The following is a 17,603-nucleotide window of genomic DNA, read 5'->3' on the forward strand; positions in this document are numbered from 1 at the left end:
GATCCATTTTTCTAAGTTTTTTTTCCCTTAAACTGGTTTCCTATCAAGAGGATCCTCGGAAAGTCTCCCGTTTCTCTCCAGCTCTGATCCTAACCACCTCCCAAAGCAAAGAATTCTCTCATGTTAACATATATATCCAGTCCAAAATCCAGAAGCATCAACTTCTAAAGCATCAATAAGAATTTCCCAGTTGACCCTCCAGTCTATTTTACTCTTTCCAAACAAACTGGAGTGATAAACAAAAACCAAACAGAATTCTAAAACTGGGAACTCTATACCATCAAAGTTCAGCGTGAGCTTCAGTTTGGCTTTGCTTCTACATGTCTGAAGCTAAGTTAAATTAATTACGGAAACAACTACACAGACTGTACACTGAGAATTATATTACAGATGAAATTTGCATACAAAAAGAAGGGAAGTTGGGTTCTCTATGGCAGGCTGTGTGCGCACATTAACCCTCCTGCTCTCTGACAGATGTACACACAGAGCTGTGTATACTTGCAAGTGCATAATTGCGTGTATGTACACCAAGATGTGTGCATTTCTCTGCTGACCTGCACAGACAGAAACAGAGAGAGGTTAGATAAGCACACATAAGGGAGAGTACTGCCCACCTTGTCATGCCAGTGTGAAAAAGGACAGTTGCTGGTTGCTGGTTTTGCAGCCATTGATTTTGCCATTTTATGAAAAAGGCTTCTTTTAATTGCTTTTTTTTTTTTGCACTAAGCATCATTGGAAGAAGACCAAAGCAGAGCAACTATAAGTTAAATATTCACTTGAGCTTAGCTGCATTACATAACTCGTTTAGGAGAAGCAGGCTGAAAGGGTTTTGTTTTAATCTCGATAGGGTTTTTTTTTTCAATTTCTCTTCCTTGCCATCATCAAATTCTTTTATAATCACAATGATTTTTTTCCCTCCCCTAAATTTCATCATCTTCTGAAGAACGTCGGGTTTCGCAGGCAGGCGGCTAGTCACCTGCAACAACCGAGGGGTCCTGCAGAGGCTTCCAAACTGCTGTCAGTGTCCGATGCCAGGGTCTGGTCCGTGGACATGGAGGAAATGTCATTGACGGATGAGGATGGAGGGAGGCTTTCGCTGCTGTTCACTGCTGCACCTGTGCTAAGAAAATGAACACCGACGTGATTCAACCTGAAAGCCGGAGACGACCGGAAAGAAAACATATAGGTCACTTTCCCTGCCCTGACGCAGAAGTGCTAGGGTTATCTGTTCTTAACCACTCGATAGTAAAACGGTTGGCTCATGGGCCAGGCATAAACACAGCACAATGAGGTTTCACACACATGCACAAGGGAGGGGGTCTCTTTATTCTCACGGGGGGTTCCCGGATATGCAGAAATACATGATTTTGTACATTAATCAGAAGAGAGAGAAACTCCCAAAATGGTCTTTTGAGGACTGAGTATGTCCCAGAGGCACCAAATGTTGAGAGCAGCAGAGAGTCTGGGGGGGGGGGGAGAAAGCCAGGGGGTGGGGGGGATCAGTCTGCTGAATCCCTTGAGAACTTGTGGAATCCTGGAAGGAAAAGGGTTGGGGAGAATATGGTGGGCTCGTTCCCTTCTCGGGTAATTCGGTGTGAAACTCCAGCTTGTTTATTATATTTCTATCCCAAACTTCTTTTCAAGGGCTTACATATTTCTGAGGCCCCAGATCTAGGCACCTAAGAGGGCTCTCCAGTAAAACGGCATCCCGTGCCCTCAAGCCATTCTCCAGGCAGTGTGGAACTTCAATGTATACCTGGAACTTGCTTTTCTGGGTGCAAGAAAGTTCTAGAATTGGGTGTTTTACAAGGAGCTAATGTATTCCTTCATTTTTAAAAAAAACTGTTACCTTTTGGGGGGGGTGGGGTATACAAGGGCTTAAGCAACTATGTTTTTATTTGTTCCAAACTGGTCCTGGGAAAACTTGGCTGCAAATCTCCATTCATCCACAAAGCTTACAAAATGATCTTAATCCAAATCACTTGCCTCCCCAAGGTAACCTACCTCATAGGATTGTTGTAAGGATAAAATGAGGTGACCATAAAATTACGTTATTTGCCCTGCACTCTTTGGAGGATGAGCATTGTATAAATGAAAGAAATAAGTATCTCCCGCCCGTCTCATAGGGCAAGCTGCTCTTTACTGGACATCCGATACATGCTGGGCTTTTTTTGTGATGGCACTCACCAGTAAGGAGTACCAGAACCCTTTTTCAGGGCTCTCCCAAGTCCTGAGAGGGGAATTTGTAGAAATTAGCACAACCTTATATATGAGTACTGGCACTCCTTCCTTCCTTCCTTCCTTCCTACAAAAAAACCATTACCTACATGGGTATAGAAAGCTAAGTCAAAGTACATTTTTGTAGCTTAATGCAGACGAGACAACACAGAGCAGGATTTCTAACACAAACTTTTATTCTTCTTTTCTCACAGATCCTGCTCTACTTTCTCCCCTATCTTCCTTTTTCTTGTCTTCCTCTGTTTTTCCATTTCAGTCTACAGGGGTCTAGTCAGTCCAACAACAAACTATGGACTCCCTAATGGAATAAACTTTAAAACATCAACAATGAAATAAAAAACAGCTATAAAAACATCTCAAAATATTTACACAAGAACGTTCACCAGATATTTAACTGTGCAATCATATGCAGGGGGGAGGAAAGGTAGTGTGATATAGCCCAATCTCACCAGGAAGCTTACCAAGGTCGGTACTTGGAAGGGAGACCACCAAGAAAGACGCTGCAGAGGGAGGCAATGGCAAACCACCTCTGCTTCTCACTTGCCTTGAAAGCCCCTTTCTGAGGTCGCCGTAACTTGGTTGCAATTTGGTAGCACAAACACAATCATATGCAGAGTTACTCCAGTCCCATTAATTCCAATGGGCTTAGACTGCAGTAATTGCATAGAATAGTTCTGTAAAACACCACTTTCCCTCTCAGTGAAATATTTGGAATAGGTAAATAGCAAAAAGATCTGGCTCCACCTCTATGTATTTTGACAAAAAAAGAGAGGGGATTTAAATGCACACATTTTGCTCAAGACCCACGCATTTTATATTGAACATCAGTACCAAAGTAAAAATTTAAAGTGAGATGTGGCCTTAAGGGACAGCTGGAAAGGGCATGCGCATGACATTTAGGGTTCCCAACACTGCCTCAGCACATACTGGGAGATTTTGGGATGGAAATGACTGGGGAGGGCAAAGTTTGGGGAGGATGTGATGTCACTTCCAGGTAACACTCTAGGCTGCTTCCCTTAGTCTCTATGACCATAAAGACTACAGGAATTTACTGAAGTGTTACTATGTGGAAGCGAGGGACTGAGGCTAGGGCTGAAAAGTCTCTACCCTTGGCAAGTAAACAGGAGGCCAAATCACAGTGCTTTCTTATCAGCAGCCGATCACTTAATAGTGTCGTTATAGGGAGGGGATCTTCTTTTTCTGAAGTTCACTTTTTTAGACACAGCCATTGACTTCCTTATTCTCTTTTTTCTCTCTTAAAAAAGGGATTTCTCTTTCAATTCACTTTGATTTGTCTTTGTATAGAAATCAATGCTCCCTTTTATAACTCCAGCCTTTGCAGTCGTTTTATGTTACACACCACAGGGTGGTGCAGGAAGACAAGAAGGCTGGGGAAGATCTTGCCTGCCTCTGAGCACCTACACAGTGAAATTCTGCAGAACCTCCCTTCCTGCCCCGCCTGTCTTCCAGTTTCGTTTTGATCAAAATGAAATTGATTATAAACTAACTCCAGATGCCTAAAAAGAGGAAAAGAAGCAGATAGTTGGACTTCACTGAGAAATTTGGTAGAAAGGAATGAAGATAATTTCTCTTAACAATGCTACTTAATACTCGTTCATTCGCATCTGTGCATGCACAGTTTGCCACAGCTTTCAGTCCCTGCAGTTCATTCGTGTCTTTTCCCAATACAGAGTTTCCCAATCTGGAGTTGGCAACCTTAGTGCCGTTGTATGCCTTGCCCTCCATCATACCGCCCAACATCGTGTGATGTGGGCAACCTTATGGCTGCCTAAATGTGTGCAGAATCAATGTGCACAATGTCCTCAGCTCCCTTTCTAAGAAGAAAGAATAGGATGGACTGGACCCATGTGCAAATGGGTCTTCCCTTGGCAGAGCCACACGGCATCTCATTTTAGGTACAGAGGAAGAGAGGAGTGTGTTTTTTCTCTTCTTTGCTGCTGGAAAAGTCCAGCTAACTAAGTGAGAATCTGAGAAATACTGGCGATATTAAAGATGTACTGATTAATGATTTTCTCTGTGGAGTCATACATTTTGGTGGTGCAAAGTCTTGATAAATTGGATAGAACTTATAGCTATACGGCTACATCCAGCCATCTTTTTCACTCAGTCTTATCCAATTCCCCTCCACACCACAATCCACATCCCACACAGTTGTTGGCCACACAACTTCCATGGCTCTCAGTCAAGCTTTTTGGGTGGTCAAAGAGGACCCCCTCCTTCTTTTCTCGCCAGCAGAAAAGCTGCCTGGATTCAGTCCATATTTTTTTCTTAACAGGTTGATATTTTTACTGCGTTCCCATGAATAGCTTTTATGTAAACAGCTCTGTACAGCTGTGTTTTCCCAATGCAAACCCAGCACTTTTCCTATGGTAAAATTCCAAAACTCTTCTGGAGCCCTGAAGGGCAGTACCGATATTCACCTAATGCCTAGAGCAGAGTGGTTTGTGGCAGGGAAAACATTAGAAATCTATGCCCGTTTCTGTCTTCCTTATTATAATGGAGCCAGGCTCTTCCTCCTGCCCTCCTTCTCCTTCGGCTTTTAATTGGTTACACTGACTGCTCTCATGCTTGCAATTGATAACATTTTTCACTGAGATATAAGGTATTCTGGAAAAATTATTGCTTCATAAAATAGCTTGGTTCCCCCCCCTTCCAACCCTTATAAACAACAACAACAACAAAAACCATTCAGTTGTCGGAAACTAAAAATGAAAATGTAATTGAAAAATAGAAAATGAAATATACAATAAACAGTGATGCTCTGTGCTCCAAAGAACTGAGTAAATAAAATGTATTCTCGTGGGGGAGCAACAAAGGGATCGATGAATAAAGAGGAGGCACTGCTTTAGGTGAAAGCCAGCCCTTAATGAGGCTTTGCAAATTAATTTCTCCACACAACTGAACCATGTTATCATTTACACATAAATCACCAAACTCACGCTGCGGGTGTGTGACAAATTTGACGGTGAGCAATGATTTATTCTCATATCCACTGTATCATTAAGAAAGATCGTGTTGGGTAAGGGCAAAATACACTCTTAAATCAGATCTTCACATTTTGACGCTCTCTTTCTACTCCGCAAACGACCTGTTGGAGTGCCATTCTGTCATAATCGAAGTCTGGGTGTGTAGCGCACTTAAAAGCTCTGGCATTTCACACCCTAATTTGGCACATTTTGTAATATTCCCTTGATTTCATCCTTGCTAAGCAACAGCATCATTCAGATCATGCTTCACCCTGTGACTATATTTAGTGGGGAGGAGGAAGAGAGAGCCACGGTGGACTGTATACTTTCCCCAACTCTCTGCAATGGGAAGAAGAGAATGCATGAACTGGAGACATTGCACAATTATTTATTTCCTCTTGAAAGTATTGGACGGTTTTCTATCAGTCAATTTCCATTAAATCAACATACAAAAGCATACCAATAAAGCAAATACAATAAAAACCTTGGAAACCTTTTGAAGGACATTTTTAACCTGTCCTCCCTCCGAAGAATTCCGGAAACCATATAGGGTTCTCCCCTCATTCATTTTATCCTTACAACAACCCTGCGAGGTAGACAAGATGTTTTAGTGCTTTGAAGACATCTTTTGTGAATGTAAAATATGGAATGTTTGTTGATATCCCCCTGAAAAGCCGATGCGGAACACATAGGGGTTACTTTATAATTAAAGAAATCTTCCCTTTGCAACAATTTCTGTTCCTGCTTTGTTTTGCTTAGGTGCGCAAAACAAAGCAGGAACAGGAGACGAAAAAGACAATAATGTTTAGTACCTCTAAAACTCAGAATGGTGCTGCCCAAGGTGATACAGTTCTCTTGTTTTCTTCCTGCATTTGCACGCATCGACCGTTCAATGATTATCCTGGGCTATGCTCTGAATAGCCAGTGGGCATCACTTTGAGCTAGCATTACTTGCTAACCAGCCTCCACTCCAGTGGGAACAAAAACGGGGGATAGGAAGCCACATCACAAAATGTCCCTTCTAGTTGTACCCAGCAGTGATGTCACAATTCTCTAGGAATTCCTTGATCTCTACAGTAAAAACCATAGAGATTCGAGGGTCATGACATCACCTCCGGATACAATCCGAAGCGATATAGTAATGTCATGATGTCACGTCTGACCTCCCATTTTTGCTCCCGCTGGAGTGAAGAGCAGTGGTAGGGGATAAGAGATTGCCTGCCATGGTGGCAATTAGTACTGTGAGATGTTGTGGACAAGTGATGGGCAACTGCCACGGGAAGCGGTCATCGCACAAATACAAACTGTGATCCACCCTCTGAAAAAGGAGCGGGAGACTACTCCACAGGAACTGAATAAAACAGAGCTACAAATCTGCCACTGAGTCACGCGCAAAAAAGGGGAGGGGGAAATGCATCATTCACTTGCCACCAGTGAATGGGGCTACTGTAGAAGAGAGTGCTGACGATGCCTCACCCCCAAAAAAGTACAGAAAGTGACCACTGTGGGGCTGGACCTGCATTTCTTAGTTTACTCAACTCTCTGTAGATCCTGCTTATTAAAGATCTTGTATCTTTTCGGCGTGCCTGTAAGACAGAGATGTTCCGCCAGGCATATGGTGGAGGCCAGCACTGGATCCATCTAATTAGCCTCCCTCCCGGTCTCCTGCCAGTATGTGGGGGGGAGCATATGGTCCATCTGCCTCCCCATGCTTGAAGAGTTAGAGGTTCACCAACCCACACCTCCACGCTTTTCTTCCCTTGTGTATGGTGGCCAGGGGAAGGGGGGGAGGGTGTCCCATTTGGAATGTGGATATCGATGAGATGTTATTTTATTGGTTTTACTTATTGTATCTTATTTATGATTGTGACCCGCCCTGAGCCTGCTTGTGGGGACGGCGGGCTAAAAAGCCAATAAATAAATAAAAATAAAAAATAAATAAAGGGAATTCAATAGGGCCCTCCTTCGCAAGGCCATGATTCCAAGATTGCAGTTTGCATATTTGCACGGAAAAGAAAGCATAATGACAAAGAAGTGCTATGTTGGAATCATTCTAACATTTCTCCTGCTTATGGTCAGAGAGAGAAGCTCAAGCACAGTGCAACAATAAGGGACCGGAAGACCTTGTGCCCGCTCCTCCCCTTCTCAAATGCAGATTTCTTCATAAGGGTTAGCAGCATCAGTTTAACCATCGCTAACTCCCATTAGGATTTCATCTTAAACCAGGAGATAAAGCTGCTTAACAAACCCTTGTTAAAGGGGGCATTCCACGAGAGTTCGTAAAGTCCATACAATTTGCAACCTCTGAAGCTGAAAACATGTATTGTGGCCTGCCCCATTGCTACCATCTCAAGAAGGCAGAGAAATACAATACATGGCCGATGGGCTGAATTCTGTGTGGCGAGTCTCAAGTGGAGCAAGCCTTTCATTAACTCTGGTTAAAGACCAGTACAAACATAACCCTTAACTACAGTGAGGGTGGTCAAGGGAAAAGCAGAGTAAATTTGACCTTGAGAGTGAACAGCCCAGCCAGAAGAGGGCATGCCATCATATGACTCACCACAGATCCCTTAATCGTGGCTGTGGGCTTGGCTGTGCAGAATCTGCACTGATCTAAGGTGTTCTGTATGGACGCACTAAATTAAACACACAATAGCAACACCTACCCTCATTCCAAGCCCTAAATGCAACCTAGACATTCTCACAGCTATTTAAGTTTTTTTTAAAGCTGGAACTCAGTATTACAACTCATCTCATTAGATGTTCTAAATTGTTTTAAGTAGTTTTGAGCCCCAGGTTGATGCAAAACTACCAACATCCCCACTGACAGCAGCTGTCTTTGCAAAATGGAGCCTGATGAGGACACAATTTGGATATTCACTGGGACTGAGTACCTGAAGGAGAAGGCTGTCCTTTTACTACACCATTTTTAGTCTTTTCTTCAGAATTCATTACTTCCTTGTAGATTAATTCTGCAAGAGAGAAAGCAGCCAGTTACACATGTACATAAGAGTTCCTAGTTTGTTAGTGTCCTATAAAGCCATAAAGAACACACAGGTGGGTAATCTGAATAAAGGACCAGCTTTGCAAATAAACTCAGAACAAATACTAGCCTACCCACCCACTCATGTCTATACTGTCACCTGTTGGGTACATCAACAGTCTAAAAGAATAGAAGGCTCAGTTCAGAAAGAGCACAAAAACAGTCACCTCCAGATTGGACTACTGTAACTCGCTCTATGCAGGGCTGCCCTTGAAACTGACCCAGAAATTGCAGTTGGTTCAGAATGCGGCCATGCATGTCCTCATGGGAACCCTGTTTAGGACACGTATTCGCAGGGCTTTTTTTCAGGGGGAACGCGGGGGAACGGAGTTCCGGCACCTCTTGAAAAGACTCAGCAATAGTGCTTGAAAATAATATGATTTCAAAGAATCCCGTGTGTTTCTTCCTCAGTTCCCTCTTGAGAGTTCCGCCACCTCTTTTCCCAGAAAAAAAACCCCTGCATATTCGAACTGTACTGCACTAGCTGCACTGGCTCCTGGTTGAATTCCAGGTCAAGTTTAAGGTGTTGGTGTTAAAAGGCCCTTAACAGACTGGGACCTGCATATCTTCGGGACTGTCTCTCCCTGTATGTTCCCCAGCGGGCATTACACTATGTAGATCAACATCTGCTGGTGGTCCCTGGCCCCAAGGATATTTGCTTGGCCTCAACCAGGGCCAGAGCCTTTTCAGAAATGACTCCAGCCTGGTGGAACGCTCTCCCAGCTGAGACCGGGGCCCTGTGGGGCTTAGTACAGTTCCGCTGGGCCTGTAAAACAGAGATGTTCCACCAGGCCTATGAGAGTGGTTAAGGAGCTGGCAAACTATCCCGCTGATCCCTTGCCTGTTTTGCTTTGTTCTGCTCCACCTTTTAATGAGATCTGTCGATTTTATTTTTTTATTATTTTACCTGTTATTTATGGTATTTTAAATTGTGGATTTTATGATGCTGTGACCTGCCCTGAGCCCGCTTGCAGGGAGGGCAGAATATAAATCCAACTAAGTAAATAAAAAAATAAATTTATTTCAACTGTAGTTTGTGAAACTAGAATTTGGACTGCGGACGATCATTCAAATGCCACTCCATCCCACCCTTCAACCAGGGTGGGTGAGGGGTTTGCTGGCAACTTGATGGACAGGGAGGCATATGCATATCCTGACACGGGCACGGTGGGGGGACAAGAGAGGCTCACCCTCTTTATCATTTCTGCTCATTCTGGTTTGTCTCAACAAAAGGTGTTTTCATTGCCTTCATTCCCCTATCTCTTTAGTTGGATTAAGCTAGGATGTCAGCATTCATATATCATGCAAATCCATATTTAAGATATGGTTTCAGTCAGATCTTAGTTTTATGTACCTGATCCAACCATAGTTAGTTAAGTGGCTCATGTGCAGTTCCCCATGTAGTCCCCCGTGGAACTGGGGCGCTTTCAGGTCCCTGGGGCTCTTTCAGGTCAGAAAAACTGGGCAGAAAGGAAAACTGAAGCCTCTTCTCCCCCAACACTGAATCAGAATTAGAGATGGGCACAAATTGAATTATGACCCAAAAAACTGCACAAACCAGGCCGGTTCGTGGTTCACAAACCAGTGGTTTGTGGAAGTTCATTTCCACGAACTTCCACGAGCTGGTCTACTGGTTCTCTTGGGTCGTATTAAAGGGGCAGTTTAAATGGCCATTTCCCTAGGGCCATTTCCCTATAAACTTTTCCTGCTGCTTGCAAGTGGTTCGTGAAAACCCACGAACCACGAACCTCATGGTTCAGTTTTTTGTGGTTTGTGCCCATCTCTAATCAGAATTAGCCCCTGTCATGGTTGGGAACTTTGTTCCCAGAAGCTGCTGTGTGAATATTTTCATTCATTCATTCATTCAATTTATACTCTGCCTTTCTCCTGGATGGGGTCCCAAGGCCACTTACATTTTTCTCCTTCATTTTATCCTCACAATAGCCCTGTGAGTTAGGTTAGGTTGAAAGAGTATGGTTGGCACAAGGTTACCCAACAAGCTTCCATGTCAGAGCAGAGATTTGAATGTGGGTTTCCCAGATCCTAGTCCAACGCTCTAACCACTGCACCACACTGGATCTCATAATCAGAGTCAGGTTGTGGAAATCCAGATCCCAAGTTGTGTACCCAAGTTGTGCCAAACAGTAACAGAGACTGATCTTGCACTTATGTGTAAGCATGCTCTATGCCATAAATAATATACATCATTTACAATATATATAGTGAAATAGGCAAAAGAACAGATGCTCAAGGGCTGATAGGGTTTCCATTACTCTGGTGGGGGATCCCCCATTTCCAGCCTCTGCCCCCCGCCACCTCTCACCTGGCAGGTGCGGGAAATGGCGAGGGAACAGGTGAGGAACCCCCCCCCCCCGGCTGCTGCTCTCTCTGGAATGCTTCCATATTGCGCCAGGAATGACATCATTTCTGGCATGACACAGAAGCGTGGGGTCATGCCGGGGCAGATTTGGTAAAAATCACACACCTCATGACCCCCTCATCCCCTGGCTTAACCCTAGGGGACCTGACAACCATAAGGGCTGGTACGGCCTAGGGTGACACAAAGTTCTTTTAAAAGAATAAGATTACCTTTCCACTCTTCAATTGTGTGTTCTCTTTCATCCAGCTGCTTATCATATATCTGCGGAGGTGGCTGTTAAATAAAAAATAAAGAGCAGTAAGCAGAGCAGTTTGGGTTACGGAGTACACAAAAAACAGACAGAGGTACGCAGAGCACAATGGATTATGGAGTATACAATGTTTACATCGTGGCACTGTAAGGAATGGAAATTTCTTTAAATCAAGTATCCAGGCCTAACCTTAGGACAATCTAAATGCCTAAAGAAGCAAGGAAATGAAAGACTGAGGAACAATTGTCCACAGAGAGTCCTGAAGACTGGCATGGTAGCTGGCTCTGCACAGCAACATGAGTAGATTGGAAGGGGAAAGGGCCATCATTCTAGCCAGGTCTGTAATACATTCATTCACTTGATACCCACATGTCAGGGGCATAAGTCAAGAGGATAAATAGAATTTCTTCTCATAAGGTGGATTGGTGCTAAACTCATTCTGTTCACATTTCCAAGTTTCTCTTACTCTTAAACAGCAGCCCTCAATTTTATAGAAAGCTTGAGTGATTTTTAGTAGCCTATCTGTTCCTGCCCATGCTTACATATGACATTTATGGGCATACTGACAAGAGTAAAAGCACTGGCTCTTTTCTAGTTTACGAAAACTAGTTCCTTGGCTGAGGTCAAGAAGATTTCCAATTTTAAGCAAGTTTGCATGAGCTGTGAATGCTTCAGTATATAACCAGTTTGTAGCACAAATAATCCCTTAAGAATTTGTTTTTATTATGAAGCGCTACACTGTGTTGCATCCTAACCTGGATAGCCCATCAGATCTCGGAAGCTAAGCAGGGTCGGCCTTGGTTAGTAATTGCATGGGAGGCCTCCGATGAAGACCTGGACTGCCGAGGCAGGCAATGGCAAACCACCTGTTAGTCTCTTGCCATGAAAGACCCTCCAGGGGTTGCCATAAGTCAGCTATGACTTGAGGGCACTATCCACCATCAAACTGTGTTGCAGTGCTAACAAGCATTCTCAATATCCATCCCACAGGCACACATTCAAACAAAGGCCAGGATGTACTGAACACATTTGGGAGATACCAACTGATGGCTCCTTTCTGATCAGAGTAGTCAGCAGGCCAGGAGAGTCCCTTGAATAGAGGCTTAATAGGATGCGATTTACTCTCATGCCATAGAAAGCTTCAACTGTCTATTTCCATACATTAAGCCTCTCCAGCCAGGACAATGACTGGAGTGGGTCCCAGGGACCATATCGTTCCAGTCTTGTTCCATCTAGACTGGCTCCCAATTTGCGTCCATGCTCAATGCATGGTGCTGATATGGGCCTTTAAAGTCATACACGGTTTGGGGCAAGTATACCTTAAGGATTACTTTTTCTCATAAGAATCTACCCATCCACTCTGGTCATCTTTGGAAGTCCTGCTTTGGATGCTCCCACCATCTGAGACTGGACAGGTCTCAGAAAGGGCATACTTCATCATGGTCCCCAAGAAAGGGCCTACTTGGTTATGGTGCCAAAACTTTGGAAATCCCTCCCCGGAGAGATTTGTCTGTCTTCCTCTACTGCTGAGTGATTCCGCACACGTTGGATAATGCACTTCCAATCCTCTTTATAGATCATTTGGAACGGATTTTTTTGTGTGCGGAACAAAAAATCCACCTCAAACAATTAATAAAGTGCATTAAAAGTGCATTATCCAACATGTGTGGAATCAGCCAATGTCTTCCACAAGAGGGTGAAGACTTTGTTTTGTTCGGCATACCCTCAATCGTTGTTCCTCTCTAGTTTTGGTGTTATGTGGGTTCATATGTTTTTCTTGAATTCTTTTATATGTACTTTATTTTAAATGATTTTTTAATGTTGAAATGTTTTAATCTTCTGCCTTTGGGCAGAAAGGGAATCCTATTTGGGCAGAAATGTTTAAATAAATAAATACTAAAGGGACATAATATTTTTCTCCAGGCTTGCTGGCAACTCTATTCCTGATTCTGAAAAGAAATGCAGAAATTAGCTTGCTAATAAAGGGAAGGGGAATCTACTGCTCGGAATCTCGGACACTGCTCGGAATCTCTGTTTCACAGAATCATGTTTCAGAGAACTTCAAGGGGAAAAAATTTGGTGTGATACAGTCATGGATGGATAGAAATGGAAGTGAGAGTCTGCCCCTGAAAAAAAAACCTCAAATTGGTGAACCTAGCTTTCACACTGGGTGGTGATATTTTGATGCTGCACATAAAAGCCCTCAGTGTGCCAGACATCAGGTACCTCCTGGGAGTCTTGCTTGCTTCAAATGGGAGCAGAGGAACGAAAGAAATTGAAAAGAGTTTCAGATGTAAAGCCCCACTGGCAATTCTATCACTACCTGCTTTCGAGTTGTTTATGCAAAGATTTTTGAGACGGTGTGAAGGCACAGCTGCTTGTTGAGACAACTGAAAATACCATAAGGCAACATAAGGATACGAAGGAGGATTTTTTTAAAAAACAGCAAAATCAAATGTATCGTTTTAATGTCTGCTGGAGATATTGTACAACAGCTTGGGCCAAGGGAAAACATTTTACAGTATGAAAAGATGAAAAATTTTACATGCTTTCGCTTTTTCAGGCAATGGGATTGTTATAAAAAGATTCCAAGAAATAACAGGGCACACTGGAACTAGTTCACCCATCATACTTTCTCAGTTATTTAGTGTTATCCTAACGAATTCCAGGGGTTAAAAGACATGCATCTTCTATATCCTCTCTTTCCTCCAATAGCTAGTGAGATTTGGGGAAGCTTCAGGGGTTTTTTTTCTGGGAAAAGAGGTGGTGGAACTCAGTGGTGGAACTCAAAACCGCACAATGACATCACTTTGGGTCAGCTGGGACAAGGGGGGAGTTTTCTAAAGTTTAAATCACCCTCAGCGAAAATGGTCACATAGCCAGTGGCCCTGCCCCCTGATCTCCAGACAGAGGTGAGTTTAGATTGCCCTCTGTGCTGCAGCGCAGAGGGCAATCTAAACTCCCCTCTGTCTGGAGATCAGGGGGTGGGGCCACCAGCCATGTGACCATTTTTAAGAGGTGCCGGAACTCCGTTCCACCGCGTTCCTGCTGAAAAAAAGCCCTGGGTAGCTTCACCGGATCAGTTTCCTTGCTAGTCCTTGCGAATTATGGTGTGTTGCAGAGATCTGTCTGTTTTTTGTCATGTACATTTACTGGGGGAGGGCAGAAAAATACACAGGCAATGCTAACTGTATTGCCGCCATCAAGAAAAAGAGTGCTGCTATTTTTATATTTTTGTATGATGCTTTTAAATGTTTTATATGGAATGTTTTAAATGTTTTTAATGCTATTATCCGCCCTGAGCCTGCTTGCGGGGAGGGTGGAATACAAATACGATAAAATAAATAAATAAACCTTAATTTAGCATCAGTCCCCCCAAAGAAACAGCACATCTCTAAAGTTTCCTAAAATTGCTTGTTACTAGCCAACCTCCCCCAACCCATTCAGGTTGTTTCTTTTTCTTTTGATAGACTGAAATTACAAAACCCAAAATTTCATTCTGCCCCAAGCCACAAAAGTCGGGTGAGACACTTAATCTGGCTGTTTGGAGTACTGGACATCAAGGATCAATAAGCGATACCCTATTTTCTGCCACCAACGGTCAGGCGACAGAAAATTTTAGAGTGATAGGAACCATTTTGTTTATCCAAGGAATATGCTAGGGATAATTCCATGAGCCTAGGTTCCCACTAGGAGAGACGCACAGTGCCACAAAGGGAGATGATTCTAAGGCCAATGGGGCGCCTCCCTCCACCAGAGAAGACACAAGCAGTCTGAATAATTCTGAACACAAGATCCACATTGATCCATACTGGAAACGTGGAAGTAATTGTACCATTACATCATCCCATTTTAGTTAGTGAGGAAGGGAATTCAGGAAGTATGGCTGGTTTGTTTCAGTGAGATTTCCCTCTGCGTGGCTTTAGGAAATGGTAGCAGCTATCCTGTCCTATTCCTTTCCTCTAATGGGACCACTGGCTCCTCATACATGCCCGACTGTGGAACAGATACCTATAGCATATATGTTCCCTTTAGGGGGGGGGAGGGAGAAAGGCAACATCTGAAAGAGAGTCCAGGTTCAAACATTTCAAGAACTCTTCTGAAGCTGCCTTACAGATAACCTGGGAACCTAACCTAGAAGCGGCTTTACTTGAGATGATTTAATTGGAGATACCAGGGGCTGAACCCGACACCAAGGCTGCCAAGAGCTACCACAAATTCCAGAATAATCCCCCTTCCTTAAAATTGCCCAGATCCTATCTGAAAAACATATGGAAGCGTGTGTTAAATCTAGCCAAACCTGTGAAGTCCCATCCAGGGAGAAGTCTCCTTTCTGCCAGGCACGGCATTGTGAAGCTCTCGTGCTCAGCCCAAGAATGGCAGCGTACAATCCGGGCCCATGGTAATAGGGGAGGCGATGAGCCTCAGTCATCCCGATTAGCAAGTCTGACAGCCTGTCACTCAGCAGCTCTGCTGGGCCCAGAGCTTGCATTCGCTAATGAGAGAAAACGCAGACGAGAAGGAAAACCCAAGGGGGGTGAGGGCTAAGGATTCGCACACGGAGCTGCTGTGCTCGTCTGCTTCATTAAGCAGCCTGCTCTAGGGCTTGGGTGGTGGCTGGGGGCGGGGGGGGGGAGTTGAGCTTGACTGAACTGTAGTTCAAGTCACATCATCTGGACCGCTGTCCATCAGAAAGGCAGGAGGTGAAATGAAGGGCAGGAACAACAAGGCTGAACTTCAGCTAGGGAGCAGCGCTGGAAGCTGTTTCTGTGGCTCGCAGCAAGCATTGAGAACAGGGGTTTAAAAACGTGCAGATGGCATTTCTCTCCACAATATGCACCTATAATCCCTCTCCATACATCTGGGGTTAGAAAATGAAGTGGGTGTGGCCTGTGAACAGGCCTGAGTAGGGTTTCCAGGTCCCCTTACCTTCCCAGCAGGAGGGGTAGCACCTGGCATTCACTGTGGAAGTCTTCTTGCGCGCATGTTACATGTGCGCGCGCACTCTTGGAGGGGGCGTGATGATGTCACTTCTGGAACTGACGTCATCATGCTCAGCAGGAGTGTGCCCACAGTGTGCTGGCCCAGGAAGTGTTTTGTCTCCCGGCTCTGTTCCCCACACCTTTTCCCTGTGCCAGCCAGGTGAGTGACAGTAGGTGGGCAAAGGCTGGGAGCACCCACCTGGTGATTGGCCAGTCCTCACATACACCTGGGAACTGGCAACCCTAGGCCTGAGCCTCAACACCGACCTTTTTGAGAAATGGAAAACAGGCAGACGTCAAGACAGGCTTGCAGAATTTGCAGTGGTCAAAGTTAAGATGCCTTGTTCATGTCAATAAACGGGATCTTAAATTCATGGAGTGAGGTTTTTTGCCTGCTTCTAGGCACAGAGCAAGGGTCCCTGAGGGAGGGGTGGGGTGGAGATAGCTGTGAATTGTGCAAGGGGCTGGAACAGATGACCCTTGAGACCTTTAAGCTCTATGTTTCTATGTGAGAGAAGAATAGGGCCACAGGTCCTGACTCCCCAAATCTATCGGCTCATTGACTTTTCTGAACAGAGCCGATGCATTGCTCAAGCTCAATAGCTAAGAGCACTACAGTGCAGAAAGCGGTAGGAAACAAAATTCCTATTTGTTCTGCCATTGCACAGAATAAAAATCCATTAGATGCTCCCTCCACCAAACCCACTGCAAGAGATGTTATCAAGTGACATTTATAGGAACTAGTAAATTGATCGGCTGGAAGAATACAGCTGTGCTTATCCCAAATCTCAGCCATTCATGATGCAATCCAACAAACTAGTACGGATAACAACCATATTAAGATGCCTTATGCCGACAGACAAGCAGCATTACCTATATATCAAGACCACTTTTATCCTGCCCTCCAAGACGCTCATGGGACACGTATGGATCTTCCTTCTCAGTTTATACCCACCAAGTATAAACTGGCCTCTTTCTGAAGCTCAGAAAGAGTAACTGGCCCAAGCTCATTCAGCAAGCTTCCATGACAGAGTTGCGACATGAACCTGAGTCTCCCAGATCCTCCTCTGACACTATACTGCCCTGGCTCTCTGATCAGCAGTAGCTCATCCATCTGGTATTGATATTTCAAAGGTAATGCCTGCAGGTCATGGTGCTTGACCCCAAGCAAACGGCACATTCTGTGGCTTGTTCTCTACCACAACAATCAAGGGTACAAAGGTGGAAGAGGTTGTGTTTGAAATTATTCTGTGCTGGGAAACAGAGCTGGCTGGGAACAGAGGTAAAGCCTGAGACACATCCTACAAACCACAAGCGCAAGGTACTTGCAACCCACCTTCCTCCTGCTGGTAGAAGAGAGTTGGGGCAATTCTACTCTCTTCATGCTCCTCACTGCGGTCCCTTGTCCCCCCACCACCACTTCCCCCGGTGCTATGTGGTACATTGTTCACCAGATTCACTCAGCACCAGCACCACCTTTTTCATGGTAGAAGTGGTAAGGGAGGAATGGGCTGTATCAGTGATCATTCATGGTTTACAGGACACAGCGCTTTGTGCCCACTGGAGATGCCACCACCAGCCTTCTAAGTCCACTGAAGTCAATGGGCTTAGAAAAGTGTAACACTGCTTAGGATTTCACTGCAAATCTAGTATTTTGTTCTATCCAAAACTAGCTGGATGCCTTTAAAACGAGAGGTAAATATAAACATTGCACAAACAGTAG

General features: G+C 44.4%; 1 protein-coding gene across 4 annotated transcripts in view; it reads right to left on the minus strand.

Moving 5' to 3' along the window:
- Positions 1-972: 972 nt before the first annotated feature.
- Positions 973-17,603, minus strand: part of MAPK10 (mitogen-activated protein kinase 10) — a 125,355-nt gene continuing 108,724 nt past the window's right edge. For 3 of the 4 annotated variants that reach the window (XM_054989957.1, XM_054989956.1, XM_054989959.1), the window contains 3 exons: positions 10,858-10,921; positions 8,120-8,197; positions 973-1,115 (listed from right to left, as the gene is read on the minus strand). In XM_054989957.1, coding sequence (XP_054845932.1) covers positions 973-1,115; positions 8,120-8,197; positions 10,858-10,921 — 285 coding nt within the window. The remainder of the gene's footprint in view (positions 1,116-8,119; positions 8,198-10,857; positions 10,922-17,603) is intronic. The other variant, XM_054989958.1, reaches the window with a different exon arrangement.

Source organism: Eublepharis macularius, chromosome 10 (assembly GCF_028583425.1).
Source record: "Eublepharis macularius isolate TG4126 chromosome 10, MPM_Emac_v1.0, whole genome shotgun sequence".
Classification (NCBI taxonomy): Eukaryota; Metazoa; Chordata; class Lepidosauria; order Squamata; family Eublepharidae; genus Eublepharis; species Eublepharis macularius.